The 17,574-nt window shown below is 48.0% G+C and overlaps 1 protein-coding gene across 1 annotated transcript in view; it reads left to right on the top strand.

The window, feature by feature from the left end:
• Positions 1 to 17,365, top strand: part of LOC307223800 (uncharacterized protein) — a gene marked incomplete at its 5' end in the record, with an annotated part of 29,271 nt that extends 11,906 nt beyond the window's left edge. Inside the window, 8 exons of the mRNA XM_079990102.1 lie at positions 1,532 to 1,720; positions 2,684 to 2,919; positions 4,451 to 4,673; positions 7,412 to 7,504; positions 10,761 to 10,862; positions 12,850 to 12,966; positions 14,032 to 14,092; positions 16,104 to 17,365. Coding sequence (XP_079846228.1) covers positions 1,532 to 1,720; positions 2,684 to 2,919; positions 4,451 to 4,673; positions 7,412 to 7,504; positions 10,761 to 10,862; positions 12,850 to 12,966; positions 14,032 to 14,092; positions 16,104 to 16,660 — 1,578 coding nt within the window. The 3' untranslated portion in view covers positions 16,661 to 17,365. The remainder of the gene's footprint in view (positions 1 to 1,531; positions 1,721 to 2,683; positions 2,920 to 4,450; positions 4,674 to 7,411; positions 7,505 to 10,760; positions 10,863 to 12,849; positions 12,967 to 14,031; positions 14,093 to 16,103) is intronic.
• Positions 17,366 to 17,574: the final 209 nt, after the last annotated feature.

Raw genomic sequence — 17,574 nt, 5'->3', positions numbered from 1 at the left:
CATAAAAAACTTTTTTAAAAAAATGCCTGCTCCAAAGGTCTTATCTTATTAAACTAGGGATTATATAGCTATATCTGAAATTTCATGCATATCAGTTAATATCTTGACCCTCCTCCACTGTATTGAAATTTCAGCCTTCACGACATAGGAAACTGGCCAAATGAACAGCTATTTTCATGGAGGATGGTCAAGATATTAACTGATATGCATGAAATTTCAGATATAGCTGTATAATCCCTAGAGTAGTAAGGTAAGACCTTTGGAGCAGGCATTAAAAAAAAATAAAAAATTATGAACCGCGCTAATCTGGGGGCTTTGGCACCTCCTTCTTATTACAGTCATAGAGGAGGGTCATCTAGTCTAACCCCCTGAAATGCAGGAATCTCAAATAAAGCATTCAGGACGATGACCATCCAACCTCTGCTTAAAAACTTCCAATGAAGGAAAGTCCGCAACCTGCCAAGAGAGTCCATTCCACTGATGTTTAGTCAGAATCTCCTATCTTGTAACTTGAATCCATTGGTTTGAGTCCTACCCTCTGGAGCAAGAGAAAACAAACTTGCTCCCTCTTCCATGGGACAGCCCTGGAGATATTATGGGCTGTCCCATGAATCCGCTGGATGAAATAGCAGAACGTTGCCTCAGGAGAGTGAGGAAGATTCTAGGGGGTGATTCACACCCTGGCCGGCACTTTCTTGATCTCCTGCCCTCAGGCAGAAGATATAGAAGCATGATTAGTCGCACCAACAGGGTAAAGAATAGCTTCCGTCCGTGGGCTGTTAGGCTGCTGAATGAAAAGATAACAATAGGGCAACTGACTTTCGGGTTTGGTGGGTGTGCATCGGTAAACGAGGGGAATTAAGACTAAGAGAGCTGAGTGGGGGGTGCTCGTGTAATCTCACTGTATACAAGTTGTACAAGTGACAATAAAGTATTTCAATTTCAATTTCATTTTGAAGAGGGCTCTCCTATCTCCTCTCAGTCTCCTCTTTGCCAGGCTAAACATACCCAACCCCCTCAACTGCTCCTTTTAAGTCTTGGTTTCCAGACCCTTGGAATAATAATAATAATAATTTTTTATTCCAGACCCTTGGAATAATAATAATAATAATAATTTTTTATTAATTTATTATTTATAATAATTTATTATTTATACCCCGCCCATCTGGCTGGGCTTCCCCAGCCACTCTGGGCGGCTTCCAAAAAAATATTAAAATACTGTAATACATCAAACTTGTCGATATCCTTCTCAAACTGAGGTGCCCAAAACTAGACACAAGCCTCCAGGTGGATTCTGACCAAGGCAGAGCAGAGCAGCATCGTGGCTTCCCTTGACCTGGGCATAAACTTACGTTCTCATGTTCCTAGTGCCCTTGGTTTGCTGCCATCTGATGGGGCAGCATAGCTACCTGTGCTGCTCTGAGTACTGCAGTCGGGTGTTGAACATTCGTGTTTTGATCCTGCCAGCCACTTTGCTTTCATTTTGATGAAGAAGAGTGAGCCATAAACGACCATAGTGACTGTCTTGCAGGAGAAGGTGGCTCTCCACCAGGAGGTCCAACATCTCACCTTGGAGCTGGAGCGTGCACGGAAACAGCAAGAAGGCTCCAATGACCAAGACTCAGCCCTCCATTCAGAGCTCGTCTGTGCCAAGACCCAAGTCAACCACCAGGACAAGGAGAAGGTTCTCATGGAGGAGGAGCTGGAGTCCACCAGACAGGTGAGTTCCCCCATTCTGGCCCATTTCCCCAGCTGTGGGTGGGATCCATGAAACTCCTACATCACCCTGAGTTCCTTGGAGAAAAAGGTGGGATAGAAATGCAATACATTATATTAAATTGCTTCACCCACTTCTGTCTCTGGCCCACGCACTGTTGCAATGCAGCCCCTTCCCTGAAAAGGAATGTGGGCCTCACACGGAAAAATGTTCTCCATCCCTGAAAGATTACTATTATTAACTACAATTTATCACCCGCCCTTCGTCCTAAAGTCCCAGGACAGGTTATAAGAGTTAAAACAGTAGTAATATTAACACACGATATCACACAACTTCAAAAACAGCTTAAAACAACATCAAAAAATTTACATATGAATCAGCTCTGTATAGGTACGCTCAGTGGCGATGCAGGAGATGGCCTTCTCAGCGGCTGCTCTCAAGCAACTTTGGAACTCCCTGTCAAGGGAAGCCAGACTGGCTCCCTCCTTGCTGCTAGCAAGTGAAGACTTTCTTGTTCCAAAAAGGTCTTTGGGGAATGACTGTTTTTAAGGAAAGGGCAGGTGCTGAGCTGTTTTTATTGTAATGATCTGTATGTTTTAATAGGTATCACACATGCACACACACAAACACTCACACAGAATTTTAATTCTAATTAGTGTTTAATTGTTTTTTAATGATTGTGTTTTTCTGTTTTTAGCTATTTCTATTTTATCTGGCATCTTAAGTCCCTGTCTGGGAAAAAGCTAGGCTATATATTATATTATATTATATTATATTATATTACCATTTTATATTCTAATAATATTTTCATAGATGGACAGTTGTGGTTAGGTAGCGATCTGGCCCTGTGCCCAACTGTTCACTAGATCAGCAGTGTCTTGAGTTTACCAAGTGGCCGTGTGCATTCACCTGGAAGGGTCTCCGGGCTAAGTGAATAGAGCAAAGGCCTTGCAATCTCCCTTGCAGGCGTGCAAAACGCTCTCTTCCGAAGCAGCCGAGAGCCGCCAGAGGCTGGAAGCCTCTCTGGAGAAGCTCCATCGCTCCGAAGCAGAGAAGAAGATCCTTGAGAGCCGCATCCAGGCACTGGAGAATGAGCAGAGCCAGATGCTGAAAGAGGCGGAAGGAGCCTCTCTGAGTCAAGAGAACAGGAGGAAGCTGGAGGAAGAGGTGAAGGCTCTCCAGGAAACCTGTGCGAATCTCAGGTACTTGGCAGGAAACACTGGGAGATAGCCTTTTTCCTGAGCTTTGCATGTGCACAGGAATTAAGTCACGTTCTCCAATTAACCACTCCAGTCACAATGTTTAATATGGCTTTTATTTGGTCAAAGCAACAGCAGCTGTTGGGAACCCTCCAAGAGTAGAGTCCAAAGGACTGTTAGCCACACAGACTTCCAGAGAGGCATTCCCTCCCCTTAGCTTTGCATGTGCACAGGAATTAAGTCACGTTCCAGAGGAAAAGTGTGCCTGTATTATCAGAGATGGATGCCTGAATTAGCAAGAAGAATTTGGTGTCTACTTTCCATCAGTTTGGCTCAAGGCTGAGTTTTCCCTGCACAAATGTCCTTGACACATCCTTAATACAGTCTGTGGAAGCATATTCTCTTAGCTGTAGTTCCCCTATCAGTATATATAGCAGAGCTTTCCAAACTTTTCCTGTTGGGGGCACACTTTTTAGACATGCATCATTTCGTGACGCAGTAATTCAGTTTTATTAGCAAACTGCAGGTTAAACTACCCCCTTTCCAGCTCTGGGAGGAGTTTGGGGAGCAGTTATGCCACACACTTGCACACTGCAGTCAACACAATGACATATCGTGACACACAGTTTGGAAAGCTCTGGTATACAGCAATTTGTTGACCTGCTACAGTAGTAAATATTAGGAGATGGCAGAGATCCTGCAGCCTGATATTCTGCTTTTTGAGGAGTGGTTTTTTTTTTTTTGTACATTCCTCTGTCACAAGAGGGCAAAGTCTTGTTCTCTGCTGCCCAGAGGCAGGGATGGGGCAGAAATTGAGTTCAATGTAGCTTAGACTAAGAGAATGATTCAAGGTCATGAAGTGAGCTTAACAGCCAAGTGGAGGTTTGTTGCTTCTATTTGGCTATTAGTTGTTTATTTATTAAAGTGTTATACACAGCAAAATTGTGAAAATAAAACCTCAAAGCAGTTTACAAAGAGAATAAAATGATAAAATTACCTGATAAAAACAACTCTTAAAATCATTCAAAAGATAAACCCAGCAATTGACTAAAAACTGATTCAAACTCATCAACTTTCTAAACATCTGCCTAAGCAACAATATTTTTAGCAGGTACTGGAAAGAGTACAGTGATATCAATAGGCAGGGAGTTTCAAAGATAGTGCTCTTACAATTGTAGAATGGGTATTACGCAGTAGGTGTAAAAACGCCAGTTCCAGCAATTGAAGCAGTCAGATGGGGGGGGGGGCGCTATATTTGGGGATATGGGGAAATGAGATCTCAAGTTGTTCTGGATTTATATACTAATCGTAACACCTTGAACTTGGTCTGGTAGTAAATTGGCAGGCAGTGCAGATATCTGAGCACAGGGGCAATATGCTCCCCTCTGTCAGCCGTAACCCTTCAGCATCCTGCACCGACTGCAGCTTCTGGACCAAGAGCAAAGGAAGCCCCACATGGGGCTTGAAGTAACCCCTGTCACCACGAGGTCAGAAAGCGAGTGAGCATCTGCCTTGTCCCCTCTGGTTCTTGCAGGGAATCCTGGAGGCTCGTACAGAGAGAGAAGGACCTGCTGCAGGCTCGTACCCTGGAGCTAGAAGCAGCTCTGCAAGCCAAGCAGGAGGAGGTGGGCAGCCGGCTGGACAGCCAGGAGCACACCCCCCAGGACGGGAGAGGTCGGCAGGGGCAGAGGACGGCAGCCGTGAAGACCAGGGAGGAGGAGCTGCAGAACATGAGTGCCCCAGGCCTCTCTGCCAAGGTGTGGGGCCACTGGGGAGACAACACCCCGCTAAGGCTGTTGCCTTTTTCTTCCCTTTTGCTACTGCAGGGGTGGGGAACTCCAGGGCAGTGGTGGACCTTGGGGGTCAGCAGTGCCCTGTGCAACTCCAAAATTTGGCACCCCCAACTCTCCCCCCCCCCCCAATTTATTGGTTTTCTCTTATAATACACAAACATAAACACAGAAAAGAACATTACATTTAATACAACATAAAAACTTAACAACAATAAAAACGCAAAAGATAAAAGAAGAATTTTTCTTCTTCTTATACCCTGGTATATTTACATTGCTAGAAGGCTTCCTTGACACCTTCCAATCTGAATTTCATCATAACACATATTTAGCAGTTCCCAATTTCATATTTATAACATCAATATCCTCTTTCATTACAAACTTCTTATCCTTACTTCCAATTGTAATCCATAATAGTCATTATTTATTAATCTTTTTCTATCCCTTAGCCTAATCTGTTACTTCTAGGAGTTTCTTAATTTATCTTATATTACAATATCTCACTAAATATTCTTTAAATTTCACCCAATCTTCTTGTGTTTCCTCTTCTTTCTGGTCGTGGGTTCTTCCAGTCAGGTCAGCCATCTCTGAAAAGTCCATCATCTTCATCTGCCGGCAACCCCCCAACTCTTGCGCTTCATGCAAAATCTCAATTGCAACGCCCCCTGCAGCGCCCCCAAGGCTTGGCACCCAGTGCAACAGAACGGGTAGCGCTCTCCTGAATCTGGCTCTGTGCAGGGAGACTTCCGGGGGGCTTGCCATCTAGCCACCAGGACCCTCTGCAAGCCAGGCCTCTCCCTGGCCCTACTTCACAGCCTCTTGGAGCAGGGAGGTCCAGCTTTTTATACCAAGTGGCCCTCAAGAAGGCTTTGACACGTAACCCGCAGGCTCTTTCTCTGCCAGAGACATCATACCTCTTTCCCAAAGCCCAGCACCTCCTTACCAGGCTTTGGGAAGGTAGCATTGGGGCTGGGGGAGGCGTCAAATGTTGCCAAGGGCCACCCCAAAAGGCCACAAGGCTTGCATGCTGCCCTCAGGCCGTGTATTGGACAGCCCTGTCCTGAAGTGTTTTTGTCTGGCTGGAAATATATCCTGGAGCTCTGACCCTGCCTTGTGCTTAAGTGTGCCAGCTGGAATAATTTGCATCTGTTGCTCCACCCACTTTTGCTTCAGGCCCCTCCCACCACTGTCATGTGGTCCCCGGAAGGTTGCCCTGATGGGAAGGCAGCCTTCTGGCCCTAAAGGCTTCCCTGTTCCTTTGTGAGCGCCTTTAGCCATAGCCTCTTTTCTTGAAATCTGAACGGGTGAAGCTTTTCCGTTCTCTCTGGCCACAGCCAGCCCATGCCTTGCAGCAGACAGCTTCCCCTATAGAGCCCTTGGAGCTGTGGTTTCCCCACCATAGCGCTTTAGTTTCCAGCACCCTAAACAAATACCGTTCCCAGGATTCTTTGAGGAGCTGTGTGCTTTCTGTGTATGGCATGGATGTGACCAAGGAAAAGCTTCCCTTGCTTTTAAGTCATAGAACTGCAGAAGTCCTTTAGGCCAGCCTGCAGGAAACTGTTAAGGGGGCAAGGAGTGCCATGTTTTACTAGGAGTCGTCAGTAGCCCTCTCCTCCACTAATTTTTCTAGTCCTCCTTTACAGCCAAGCTGTTCATTGGATGTTCATGAGTTCCAGTATTATGAGAGAGGGAGGGAAACTTTCCTCTGTCCACTCTCTCCATGCCATGCATCATCAACATCATCATCATCATCATCATCATCATCATATATTATTTGCACCCTGCCCATCTGCCTGGGTTTCCCCAGCCGCATTGGGCGGCTTCCAACAAAGATGAAAAATACATTAAAATGTCACACATTAAAAACTTCCCTGAACAGGGCTGCCTTCAGATGTCTTCTGAATGTCAGGTAGTTGTTTATCTTTTTGACATCTGGTGGGAGGGCGTTCCACAGGGCGGACGCCACTACCGAGAAGGCCCTCTGCCACGTTCCCTGTAGCTTTGCTTCTCACAATGAGGGAACCGCCAGAAGGCCCTCAGAGCTGGACCTCAGCATCCACGCAGAACGATGGAGGTGGAGACGCTCCTTCAGGTATACTGGGCCGAGGGCGTTTAGGGCTTTAAAGGTCAACACCAACAATTTGAATTGTGCTCAGAAACGTACTGGTAGCCAATGTAGGTATTTCAAGACCAGTGTTATGTGGTCTCAGCGGCCGCTCCCAGTCACCAGTCTAGCTGCCGCATTCTGGATTAGTTGTAGTTTCCGGGTCACCTTCAAAGGTAGCCCCACATAGAGCGCATTGCAGTAGTCCCTAGGAACCTCTGCCATGTGGCGTCTTCCTCGCCTTCAGGAAGGGGTCTCTCGCAGTCCCACCAGGAGATACCTGCGGGGACAGAAACTGGGACCTTCTGCTTGCAAGGCAGACTCCCTGCCGCTGAGCTGTGTCTCTTCCCTCACCTTTAGCCTCCCTGCTAAGCCTGTGTGGGCCCCCCCCAGGTTGTCCTTGAGGGTGTTGGGAAGGCAGGTGCAGGGCATTCTTGGGAGGGTTGCTGTGGCTGGCACAGCACCCAGCTGGGTTGCCGAAATTCACCGAGGCTTCACCTCCCACTTCCAGACGCCAAGATCTGTGAAAGAGACGGGAACCAGAACAGGGCCCTGCCATCCTCCGGCCTCTCTGCCCACACAGGTCCGTTTCCTCCCCCAGGAACAGAGTCAGGACTCGGAAGCAAAAGTCACCAGGAGCCCCCAGGGAGAGCAGGAGTGCCTGAGGCGGCAGCATCAGCTGGTGACCGAGCAGGTAGGCATTACCTCTGTCATCGCCCCTCCACACCTTTGCCTCTTCCTCCCTGACTCACCATGTTCTTCACGGCTCTTTGGAGAGCCAAGGAGAAGCGAAATGTCATCCTGGGAGCGTTCACAAGGTGTGTGTTTGTGTGTGTACTGATGCTCAAGAGCCTCTGTTGACTCATCTGCCCACCACTTCCTGCTCTGAAGTATGAGCATGAGTCCACTTGGCGCTATATTCATTGTTTTGTTTAGTCGTTTAGTCGTGTCCGATTCTTTGTGACCCCCTGGACCAGAGCACGCCAGGCACTCCTGTCTTCCACTGCCTCCCGCAGTTTGGTCAGACTCATGTTTGTAGCTTCGAGAACACTGTCCAACCATCTCGTCCTCTGATGTCCCCTTCTCCTTGTGCCCTCCATCTTTCCCAACATCAGGGTCTTTTCCAGGGAGTCTTCTCTTCTCATGAGGTGGCCAAAGTACTGGAGCCTCAGCTTCAGGATCTGTCCTTCCAGTGAACACTCAGGGCTGATTTCCTTAAGAATGGAGAGGTTTGATCTTCTTGCAGTCCATGGGACTCTCAAGAGTCTCCTCCAGCACCAGAATTCAAAAGCATCAATTCTTCGGCGATCAGCCTTCTTTATGGTCCAGCTCTCACTTCCATACATACATAGGGTTGTAGAATTGTAGAGTTGCAAGGGACCCCAAGGGTCATCTAGCCCAACCCTCAGCTAAATATATGGTTTTGAACGACACTTGTTTTCATTTTGGAACCCAGAGCAGCCTTTGCCTGCCTGACATCCTCTAACTGATGGGCATCGTAGTTCAAAGTGTGTTGAAGGCACCAGGTTGGGAAAGCTTGCTAGAAAGCTGCCCTGATATCGAATCACACTTTTGGCTCATCTGGCCCAGGACTCGCCACGCTGAGCGACAGAGGCTGTCTTGACTTTAAGGCGGGGGGAGGCATTTCCTAGCCCTGTGTGGGGATACCAAGGATCAAACCCAGGACCTCCTGCATGCTCTGCAACCTCTGGTCTCCATCTGGAGCAGGGCTGTTATCTATTTAGAGCAGTGAAGTCGGGTCATCGTCCCCTGTCCCCCCGTGCATTTCACAGCTCTTCCTCAACCCCCCGCTTCAATTCATTTATGTTTATGTACACTATGCAACACATTGTTGAACTGCAGAACTCCCTCCCATAGGAGGTAGCAATGGCCAGCAACTTGGATGGTTTTAACAGCGGTTTAGAAAAAATTATGGAGGAGGAGAGAGCTACCGATGGCTATTAGCCACATTGGCCACACTCTGCCTCCGCGGTCAGAGGCAGAGATGCTTCTGAATACCAGTTGCTGAAAGCCTAGGTGGGCCACTGGCCTGATAAAAGAAACCCAGGACTGGAAACACAGTGCATGGGAAACCAGAGTGGGAACACAAGGCCAGCATCCCTGGCCCCCCTTCGGACAAATTCAGCAGGTATTCTCCCTTTTGACTTCCAGGTGTCTCTTGAAGACTTGCTTCTGCTGGCAAGCCTGTGTCTGTGTTTAAAATGTCCTTGAGTAGCCAGACATTTCAATTATTGTGTTGCACTGCTTTTAATGGGTGTGGGTGTGTGGGTGTGTTTATACAGTATTGCTGCCATTTTATGAGAAGGTGCTTGTATAAGCAATCAAACCAACCAACCGACTTGGGGAAGGGCCATAGCTCAGTGGCAGATGGTGCTGAACTCATTTCCCCCTGCTACCTCCAGGCAGGGTTGAGAGAGATTCCTTGCCTGAAACCCTGGAGAACCACTGTGTTAATAATAATAATAATAATAATAATAATAATAATAATAATAATAATTTATTTATACCCTGCCCACTCTGGGCGACTTCCAACAAATGATTAAAAATACATTAAAATACTGAGCTAGGGTGGGCCCATGGTCTGACTCAAGCAGCTTCCAGTGTTGCTCAACCAAGCACAGCAGGGCAAGCAAGGCACAGGGACAGATTTAAAAGGGGCATCAGGCCTCAAAATTACCCAGCTTGCAGCACAGCACCATAAAGGTTAGGCATCCAACTGTCAAGGTGGTGTGAAATTCTGCCCTCCGCTGCACTGGATTAAGTGCATGCAGCAAAATGAATGTTTGAGCTGGCATGGGGCCGAGTGACGTGACATTGCACAGGCGCCAGGAATGCCCCTGGCAGGTTAAACATCCCCTCAGAGGAAACTTTGTTCCTGCACCAACAGAAGGAATTCCCTCCGTGTGACTGACTTGGGGGCTCCTCCAGAAATACTACAGATTATGTAGCACCAATCCTGATTTGTTTGCAAAAGGGTACAAGGCAGCTAGACTACTACTACTACTAATTTTTTATTTATACCCCGCCCTTCCCGGTTCAAAAACCGGGCTCAGGGTGGCTAACAACAAATTTAAAGTACTTTAAAACACTTAATTATAAAAGCAGCATTCATTCGGATTTCTTTGTGTGGCAGTTACGTGAAAATGAGCCTGTGTCCTGAGCTGCTTGTGGAACACATTCCTGTTCATAATCCGTCCACCCCACACTTTTCAATGTGTTTCCACTGTCACTTTCCAAACCACAAAGAAGTCTGTGTTGTCGCTGCTGTTTTTTCTTCTTCACAAAGTGGATTTGTTGTACTAGGGGCAGCAGAACACTTTTAATCAGCTTTAAAATTGCATACATGATTCATTTATTATGTTTATATTCATCTTTCTTCCAAGGAGCTCAGGGTGGCGTATATGGCTGTGCCCACCTCCTCATTTAAGCCCCACTGCAGCCCTGTGAGGCTGGTTAGGCTGAGAGTGGGTGGCTGGCTCAAGGTCACACCCAGTGAGCCTCATGGCTGAGACAGGATTTGAACCCTGGCCCTAGCCTGACACACCACTATGCCACATGGGCTCTCAGTTTTAGCATGAACTTAATTCGCTTCTGCAAAACACCGACAGCCCAGAAGCACCCAAAATATGTAATCCAAATTAGCAGTGTTACTGTTTAGGGTGCTCTCCTGTCTTTGGGTGGGTGGGAGTATTCTGCAACATGTTATTGATGGTGCATCAGAAGTGGGTTTATACTGCACCGCCCACACAGCATTCTGCTTTATTTCTTGCTCTGTGATGCCTCCCCAGCTGTTGCCAGGAAACTTGGAATATACCATGGCACAGCTCAAATATTGCATCTAACCCAGATTACCAAATTTTTCATAGCTGCTTTTGGGAATCCCTGCTGGCTAAGCTCAACCTTGCATCTGTTTTCTGCCCTTCTGACAGCTGAAGGAGCTTTTCAGGCAGCAGCAGGCAGGATACAAGAAGCATCCCGGAGGACCGAAGGAAGAAAGTTTAGTGGCGCCTCTGAAGTCGCAAAGGATGCTGGTAAGAAGTCTTCCCTCCCTGATGGGTTTCTCGTGGAGTAACACTGCACTTGGGTGTTGAGAGTGACAAGAGTCCCAAAATCCACCACATTTGTCAGAGGAAGGGTGGGGAGAAAGAAAGAGATGAGGCTGGGGGCAGCCCTATATGGTGTCCTCCAGACATTACATAAGAACCTAAGGAGAGGCCTGCTGGAAGATAGGAAGATTCAGAACAGAGAAAAGAAAGTCCATCTTCACACAGTGCAGAGTTAAACTGTGGAACTCGCTCCTGCAGGAGGCAGGGATGGCTTTAGAAAAGGTCTGGACAAATTCATGGAGGAGGAGAAGGCTCCTGGTCCCTGGTCATGGTTCCTGGCCAGGATGTCTCTACTCTGCCTTCACAATCAGAGGGAGCAATGCTTCTGAATGCCAGTTGCTGGAAACTGCAGGAGGAGAGAGGACTGCTCTTGCGCTTGTGTGCTCCCCACTAGGGTATCTGGGTACCACTAGGGTACCATGAGAGCAGGATGCTGGATTGAATGAGCCCTTGGCCTAATCCAGCAGGCCGCTTCTGATGTTCCCATCCGAGCTGTAACACAACGAGCATCAGAAAAGGAATTGGCTTTCTCTGCTTCAACAACGTGCCCAAACCCTTCAAACCCTTTTCTTTTGAGGGGAAGGTGTTAGAATTCCTGCTCCATGATTGCAGTCGTGGGATTTTTGTCTATCACATGACGGTGTATGTTTTTACTCCACAGAGTGGGAAGTGACGGAGACAGGATGTTTGTGTTACTGTGTTCCGTGAAGTGGGACTATTGTCCTTTGTTCTTTCCTCTTTGCTGTCTGATGCTAGAGAGAGAGGGAGCCATGTTGCAGTGCTCCATGTGTGTTTATATGTAAATAAAGTAGATTAGCCAAAATGCTGTGTTGCGCATGAGCTGTGAAGATTCTGCGGATCCCTAAGTGTGCCAGCGTCAGTTGGCATTAGTCGCTGTGATGTTCGGGCTGAAGAAAGCTTTTGAAGCTCCCGAACGAAAGACCAGGAGGGAGAGAACATGCCAGTCGGGCATGTGTCTCTGCCAGGGTCCTACTCGAGTGTAGGCTGAACTCCTGACAGAAATGACTTGCCCCAGCACTGTATGGGGGGGCACTTATTCTTTAAGGGCAATGGAAGCATCATTACATCACACCCTCTGCCCCACTATTTTTAGAGCAGTGGAGAAGATACAGAAGGACCCTTCACCCAAATGTGCCTTTCCAGGGGAAACCCTTAAGTGTTGAAGGCAAGTGTGGACTATTGGCAAAACCAATTGGTGTTTCGCAACCTTCTGACTAGTTGCAGGACCTTAGCCAGACCTAGCAGAGTAAACGCAGAATCCACAGAAGCAATTGGCAACTTGGCTGCAGACAGGATAGACGAAGCAGGAGCCAGGAACTTGTAGTTAAGTGTTTATTATATACAGTGGACTATTTTCAGGAACAGAACACGGATCTTTTGCTAGCTCTCTCTGACACAACTCACAACTTCTACACTGATACACAGAACTCTGAACCTCTGAACTAACACATTCCACTTAGTAGGCCATTACATAATTATCACTCCTTTGAGAGAGCTTGACCAATCAGGTAGCTGTCTCCATGTCTCTGTTATCACCAGGCAGACTTACTCCTTCAGATTGCCTTCTGGCTGTCTGCCAAACCTTAATCGACTCTGTGTGAGTAGCTGCACGTACACAGTTTCCCAACATGGACAACCTAAGCCTCGCGGACAGCTTGTAACCCTTGGATGCCCTCTGTGCGCCCAACCCACCAAACCTTCATGATCTTACCACCATCACAATGGGAAACAGAGTAGCTGGCTGGAAGGGGGAACCCAACCCCAGAGCACAGAGCCTAGTGTGTGGTTCCTACACCTCTCCGGGTGCATGATGTCTGTGATCGGGTTTCAGGGCATGGTGCCCTCTGGAATTTCAAGGAGTTCTATAGCTTCTTCTTTGTGCTTCCTGCAGACTGTCGCCAAACCCATCAGGCTTCCTGAGGAAGGTCAGGCAGAACTTCAGGGTGTTCCCAGCACCAGTGGAGAAGCTCAGAGTCTACAGCAGCAGCTGAGAGAGAAAACAGAAATAGTAAGGAAGACTGTTGATGGGGGTGGCAGGAAAATGCCAGGGGTTCCTCCTGCTCACTCAGGGGCAGACCAGCCTGCCTCGCCGCCTGAGGCAAAACAGGGAGGTGTTGCCCTGGGTGCACACCTTGTGCTGTGCACCGCCTGCCCCCCACTGCTGCCTGCGCTAAAGCCTTGCTTCCCAGGGTCCCGAGGCTGTGGCCTCCAGTTTCCGGTGAGATCTCTCAAGGCCTCTGTGTGATCCCACAGGGCTCTTGAGAGATTTCTCCTTACCTCTACTCACCGCAGAGCAGCTGCCTCAGTCCGCCTGGTGGATGGCCCTGCTCCTGCCACCCATTCAGAGAGGCCACTTGACAAGTCCACCTTCCCAATCTGATGAAGCCGGCATTTGGAAGGTTCAGGTCAAATAATAATAATAATAATAATAATAATAATAATAATAATTTTTATTTATACCCCGCCCTCCCCAGCCAAGGCCGGGCTCAGAGCAGCTTACAAGCAATAATAAAAACAAGTTGAATGACTACAACTTAAAAACTAAATTAAAATACAACATTAAAATATTGAAACATTAAAATATTAAAATGTAGCCTCGTCGTAGGAGGAGAAGGAAAAGAAAAAAGAAAGAGGGGGAGGGAAGGAATCAAATTGGCTCCAAGCCAAAGGCCAGGTGGAACAACTCTGTCTTACAGGCCCTGCAGAAAGAAATCAGATCCTGCAGGGCCCTGGTCTCATGAGACAGAGCGTTCCACCAGACCGGGGCCAGTTTTGAGAAGGCCCTGGCTCTGGTTGAGGCTAATCTGACTTCCTTGGGGCCCGGGACCACTAGGGTGTTGCTATTTATGGACCTTGAGGCTCTCCGTGGGGCATACCAGGAGAGGCGGTCCCGTAGGTACGAGGGTCCTAGGCCGTGAAGGGCTTTAAAGGTCAAAAGCAGCACCTTAAATCTGACCCTGTAAAAGAAAAGTTCCCCAGGAATTCTTTGGTGGATGCCATGACTGCTAAACATGATGTATGGTGCAGATGTGGCACACACACACCCCCCTTATAATTCATTTCTCCCTTCCAGATCACCTCCATGGCCTCTGAGATCCAAGCTCTGAAGCAGAAGAATGAAGCCTTAATGAAAGGTAGGAAGGATGATGATGCTGCTGCTGCTGATGATGATGATAGGCACCTGGTTGTCCACTGTGAGAAGAGGATGCTGCTGGACTCGGTAGGCCTTTGGCCTGCTGTAAGGTGTTAGAGCACCTGCTTGGCATGCAGAAGGTGCCAGGCTCAGTCCCTGGCATCACCAGGTAGGACTGGGAAAGATTCCCTGGGTAGTGTAGACAAAACCCACTTTGATAGAATCCTCTTTTCTCCTTCCACATTATTTAAGAAGAAGTATTAATCACTTTTTTGCCACAGCAACTCAAAGTGACTTACAGTATGCTAAGCAAAAAACACATACAGTGGTACCTCGGGTTACATACGCTTCAGGTTACATATGCTTCAGGTTACAGACTCCGCTAACCCAGAAATAGTACCTCAGGTTAAGAACTTTGCTTCAGGATGAGAACAGAAATCGAGCAGCAACGGTGCGGCCGCAGCAGGAGGCTCCATTAGCTAAAGTGGTGCTTCAGGTTAAGAACAGTTTTGGGTTAAGAACGGACCTCCGGAACAAATTAAGTACTTAACCTGAGGTACCACTGTACATCCATTGAAAGGAGCAGATATATTTTTGAAACACCTACATTAAAGCACACATGCAAGAAGGCCATAGATAGATAAAAGCTAAAGGCCTGACCAAAAAGGAATGTTTTCTGAAGATGTATAAGGAAGGGTCAAGATGAGCCTCCCTGGGGAGAGTTTCCCATTCTTGGGAGGCCAACTCAGAAAAGGCCCTGCAGGACCCAGGTCAGTTCCTGTGGAGGGAGATGGTCCTGAGCTGCCTAAGGCTCTGTGGGTGAAACCAGCTCTCTGACCTGAGCCCAGAAAATAATCGACAGGAGCATCAGGCAGAATTATTGCAATGCGCTCAGTCCTTCTGCTCCCAGTCAATGATCTGGCTGCTGAAATTTGGCACCAGCTGTAGCTCCTGAACTGTTTTCAAAAAGAGGTATGTACAGCGCATTGCAGTAATCTAATCTGCAGTGGCATAGCTAATTTATTATATTTGAGACTGCAAGGATTGTTTTTGTGTTACTGGTTCTTATGTTTCTGCTTGTTTGCTATAAGCAAGGGTCACCATTCCTTTTTGGACCAGTGGGCATTCTTAGGTGCCGGGTTCTGCCCAACTTAGGGGGGGCCCAGTGCATGTGCTTGGCGTCACACAGCGGGAGGAGGCAGTGAGGCCGGATGGGGCCCATCGCAGCCAAAGGGAGGCCCAACAGTGTCTGTTGCAGCCATGAGAAGGCCCAGTGATGCCCACAGGAAGGCCTCCTTGAATTTCTTTGGGGGGTCCTTGGCCCACCCTAGATGGTGCCCCTTGTTGAGAAACTGCCATGGGTGCCCGTCACAAAATGGCTACTGTGAGGGCATGGTGCAACACAAAATGGCTACCACATCTGAAAGAGCGGAAGAAGAGAGGCAGGGCAGGAGTGGCCCAGTCAATGGAAACGAGAACAGAGGAAGAAGAGGAAACAGTCCCACATCTGTTACAGATCTTTTAGGGGAACTTTACTGAGGACATTCCCAAGCACCTTCGGACATACTGCAGGGAGTGGGGCTGTGTTGGAGACCCCTGGCATAAGCTTTAATGGAGGGAGGGAGAGAGAGTTTATGCTGAAATAAATCTATTAGTCTTTAAGGGGCCACCGAACACCATGGTGGCATTTTCTTGCAAGGACTTCTTAGACAGCTTAACTTTGGAGCAGCTGAGGTTGAACCGTTGGTAGTTTCCTACCGATGCTTAAATGTTATCGAAGAACTTAAAAACCTAAGAAGAACTTAGCTGCTGGATCAGACCAAAGGGGACCCATCTAGACCAGCATCTTGTTCTCACTGTGGCCAACCAGATGTGCCTTACAGTTTTATATAGGGATTTTTAAAAAACCCCAACTGTATTATTTGCTGCCCTGGAATCTCTTGGAGCTGAAGGTGGGGGAGATAATATTTCTTTACTAAATCTCTGCTCCTGTTTCTCCACTCCCCAAATAGCCAAACTGAGGTTCCAGCAACAGATCCAAGAGATCTGCAGACTTTCGAAGCAAGGACCAGAAAGGAGCAGGGCTGAGTGTTTGGTTCCCCAGCTCTCCGCTAACCCGGACCAGGATGTGCAAAGCGCTCATGGGTGCAACAGCCGTGTGCCTTCGCCACAAAGGAACGAACTCACACCCTCCATTTGCGGCAGAGAGAACTGGCCTGTGGCTGCACAGGACGCTCAGCTCCGCTCTGGTGCTGAAGAAGAGCAAAGCCGTGTCTCTTCTGACACAAGTGTCGCACATTTGTCAGCCACAAGCTCTTCTGCCCATGGAAATCTCCTCTCTGCATGGCCTCTCCCCTCACCCCCGGGGTCCTCCGGTCCCACTGTGCCTTCTGTAACGCTGTCGTTGCCCCACACGACTTCCCACCAAGAAGGCCAGGGCCACCTGGAGGGCGAAGGGACCTTGCTCAGCCCCCGGAGCTCAGCTCTTTTGTCCCCAAGGCCATTTGGGTCCCCAAGACCATGGTCCCCCTTTAAATTCACAGGTAGCCCTGAACCTTCAGAGGACTGAACTGAAGGAGAGCTGGAGAAACTCTGCCATATTTGAACATTAGGAAATTCAATGGGAAGATCACTTAGATCAGGGGTAGCCAACCTAAGGCCTGTGGGCCGGATGAGGCCCAATCACCTTCTCAATCTGGCCCCCAGCAATGTGTTTTTACATGACTAGAATGTGTCCTTTTATTTAAAACGCATCTCTGGGTTATTTGTGGGGTCTGCCTGGTGTTTTTACATGAGTAGAGTGTGTGCTTTTAATTAATATAGAATAGAAATAGAAATAGTTTATTGTCACTGTACCACTTGTTTACAGTGAGATTAAACGAGCCCCTCCACAATCTCTCAGTCCTTGTTACACACTGTGTGTTGTCGTACGACCACTAACCCCGAACATCAGCTGCAATGTTGCTGTTTTCCATTCAGCAGCCTCACAGACCATGGGTAGAAACTGTTCTTTAACCTGTTGGTGCGGCTTATAATGCTTCTATATCTCCAGCCCGAGATTAAAAAGGTGCTGGCCAGGGTGTGAGTCATCCCTGAGAATGTTTCTCGCTCTTCTGAAGCAATGGTCTCCTGCAATGACATCTAGCCGACTCAGGGGACAGCCCATGATATCGTGTGATGTCTTCACCACCCTCTGTAAGGACTTTATGTCTATGGCTGTCAAACCAGCCTACCACATTGTAATACAGTATGAGAGAAATGTATTCCAGTGCATTTCTGGGTTATTTGTGGGGCATAGGGATTCTTTCATTTTTCCCCAAAAATATAGTCCAGCCCACCACATGGTCTGAGGGACGGTGGACCGGCCCATGGCTGAAAACGGTTGCTGACCCCTGACTTAGATCATCTGGGGAGAGTCTCCTTGCAGGGTGTCACAGGGCAGTGATTCCCAATATGGGCTTTTCTGCTGTTTTCCTTCCACCA

Source organism: Podarcis cretensis, assembly GCF_951804945.1.
Source record: "Podarcis cretensis genome assembly, chromosome: 9".
In the NCBI taxonomy this organism is placed as follows: domain Eukaryota; kingdom Metazoa; phylum Chordata; class Lepidosauria; order Squamata; family Lacertidae; genus Podarcis; species Podarcis cretensis.
Note: the sequence above shows the minus strand (reverse complement) of the source record. Positions and strands in the feature narration are given on the sequence as shown.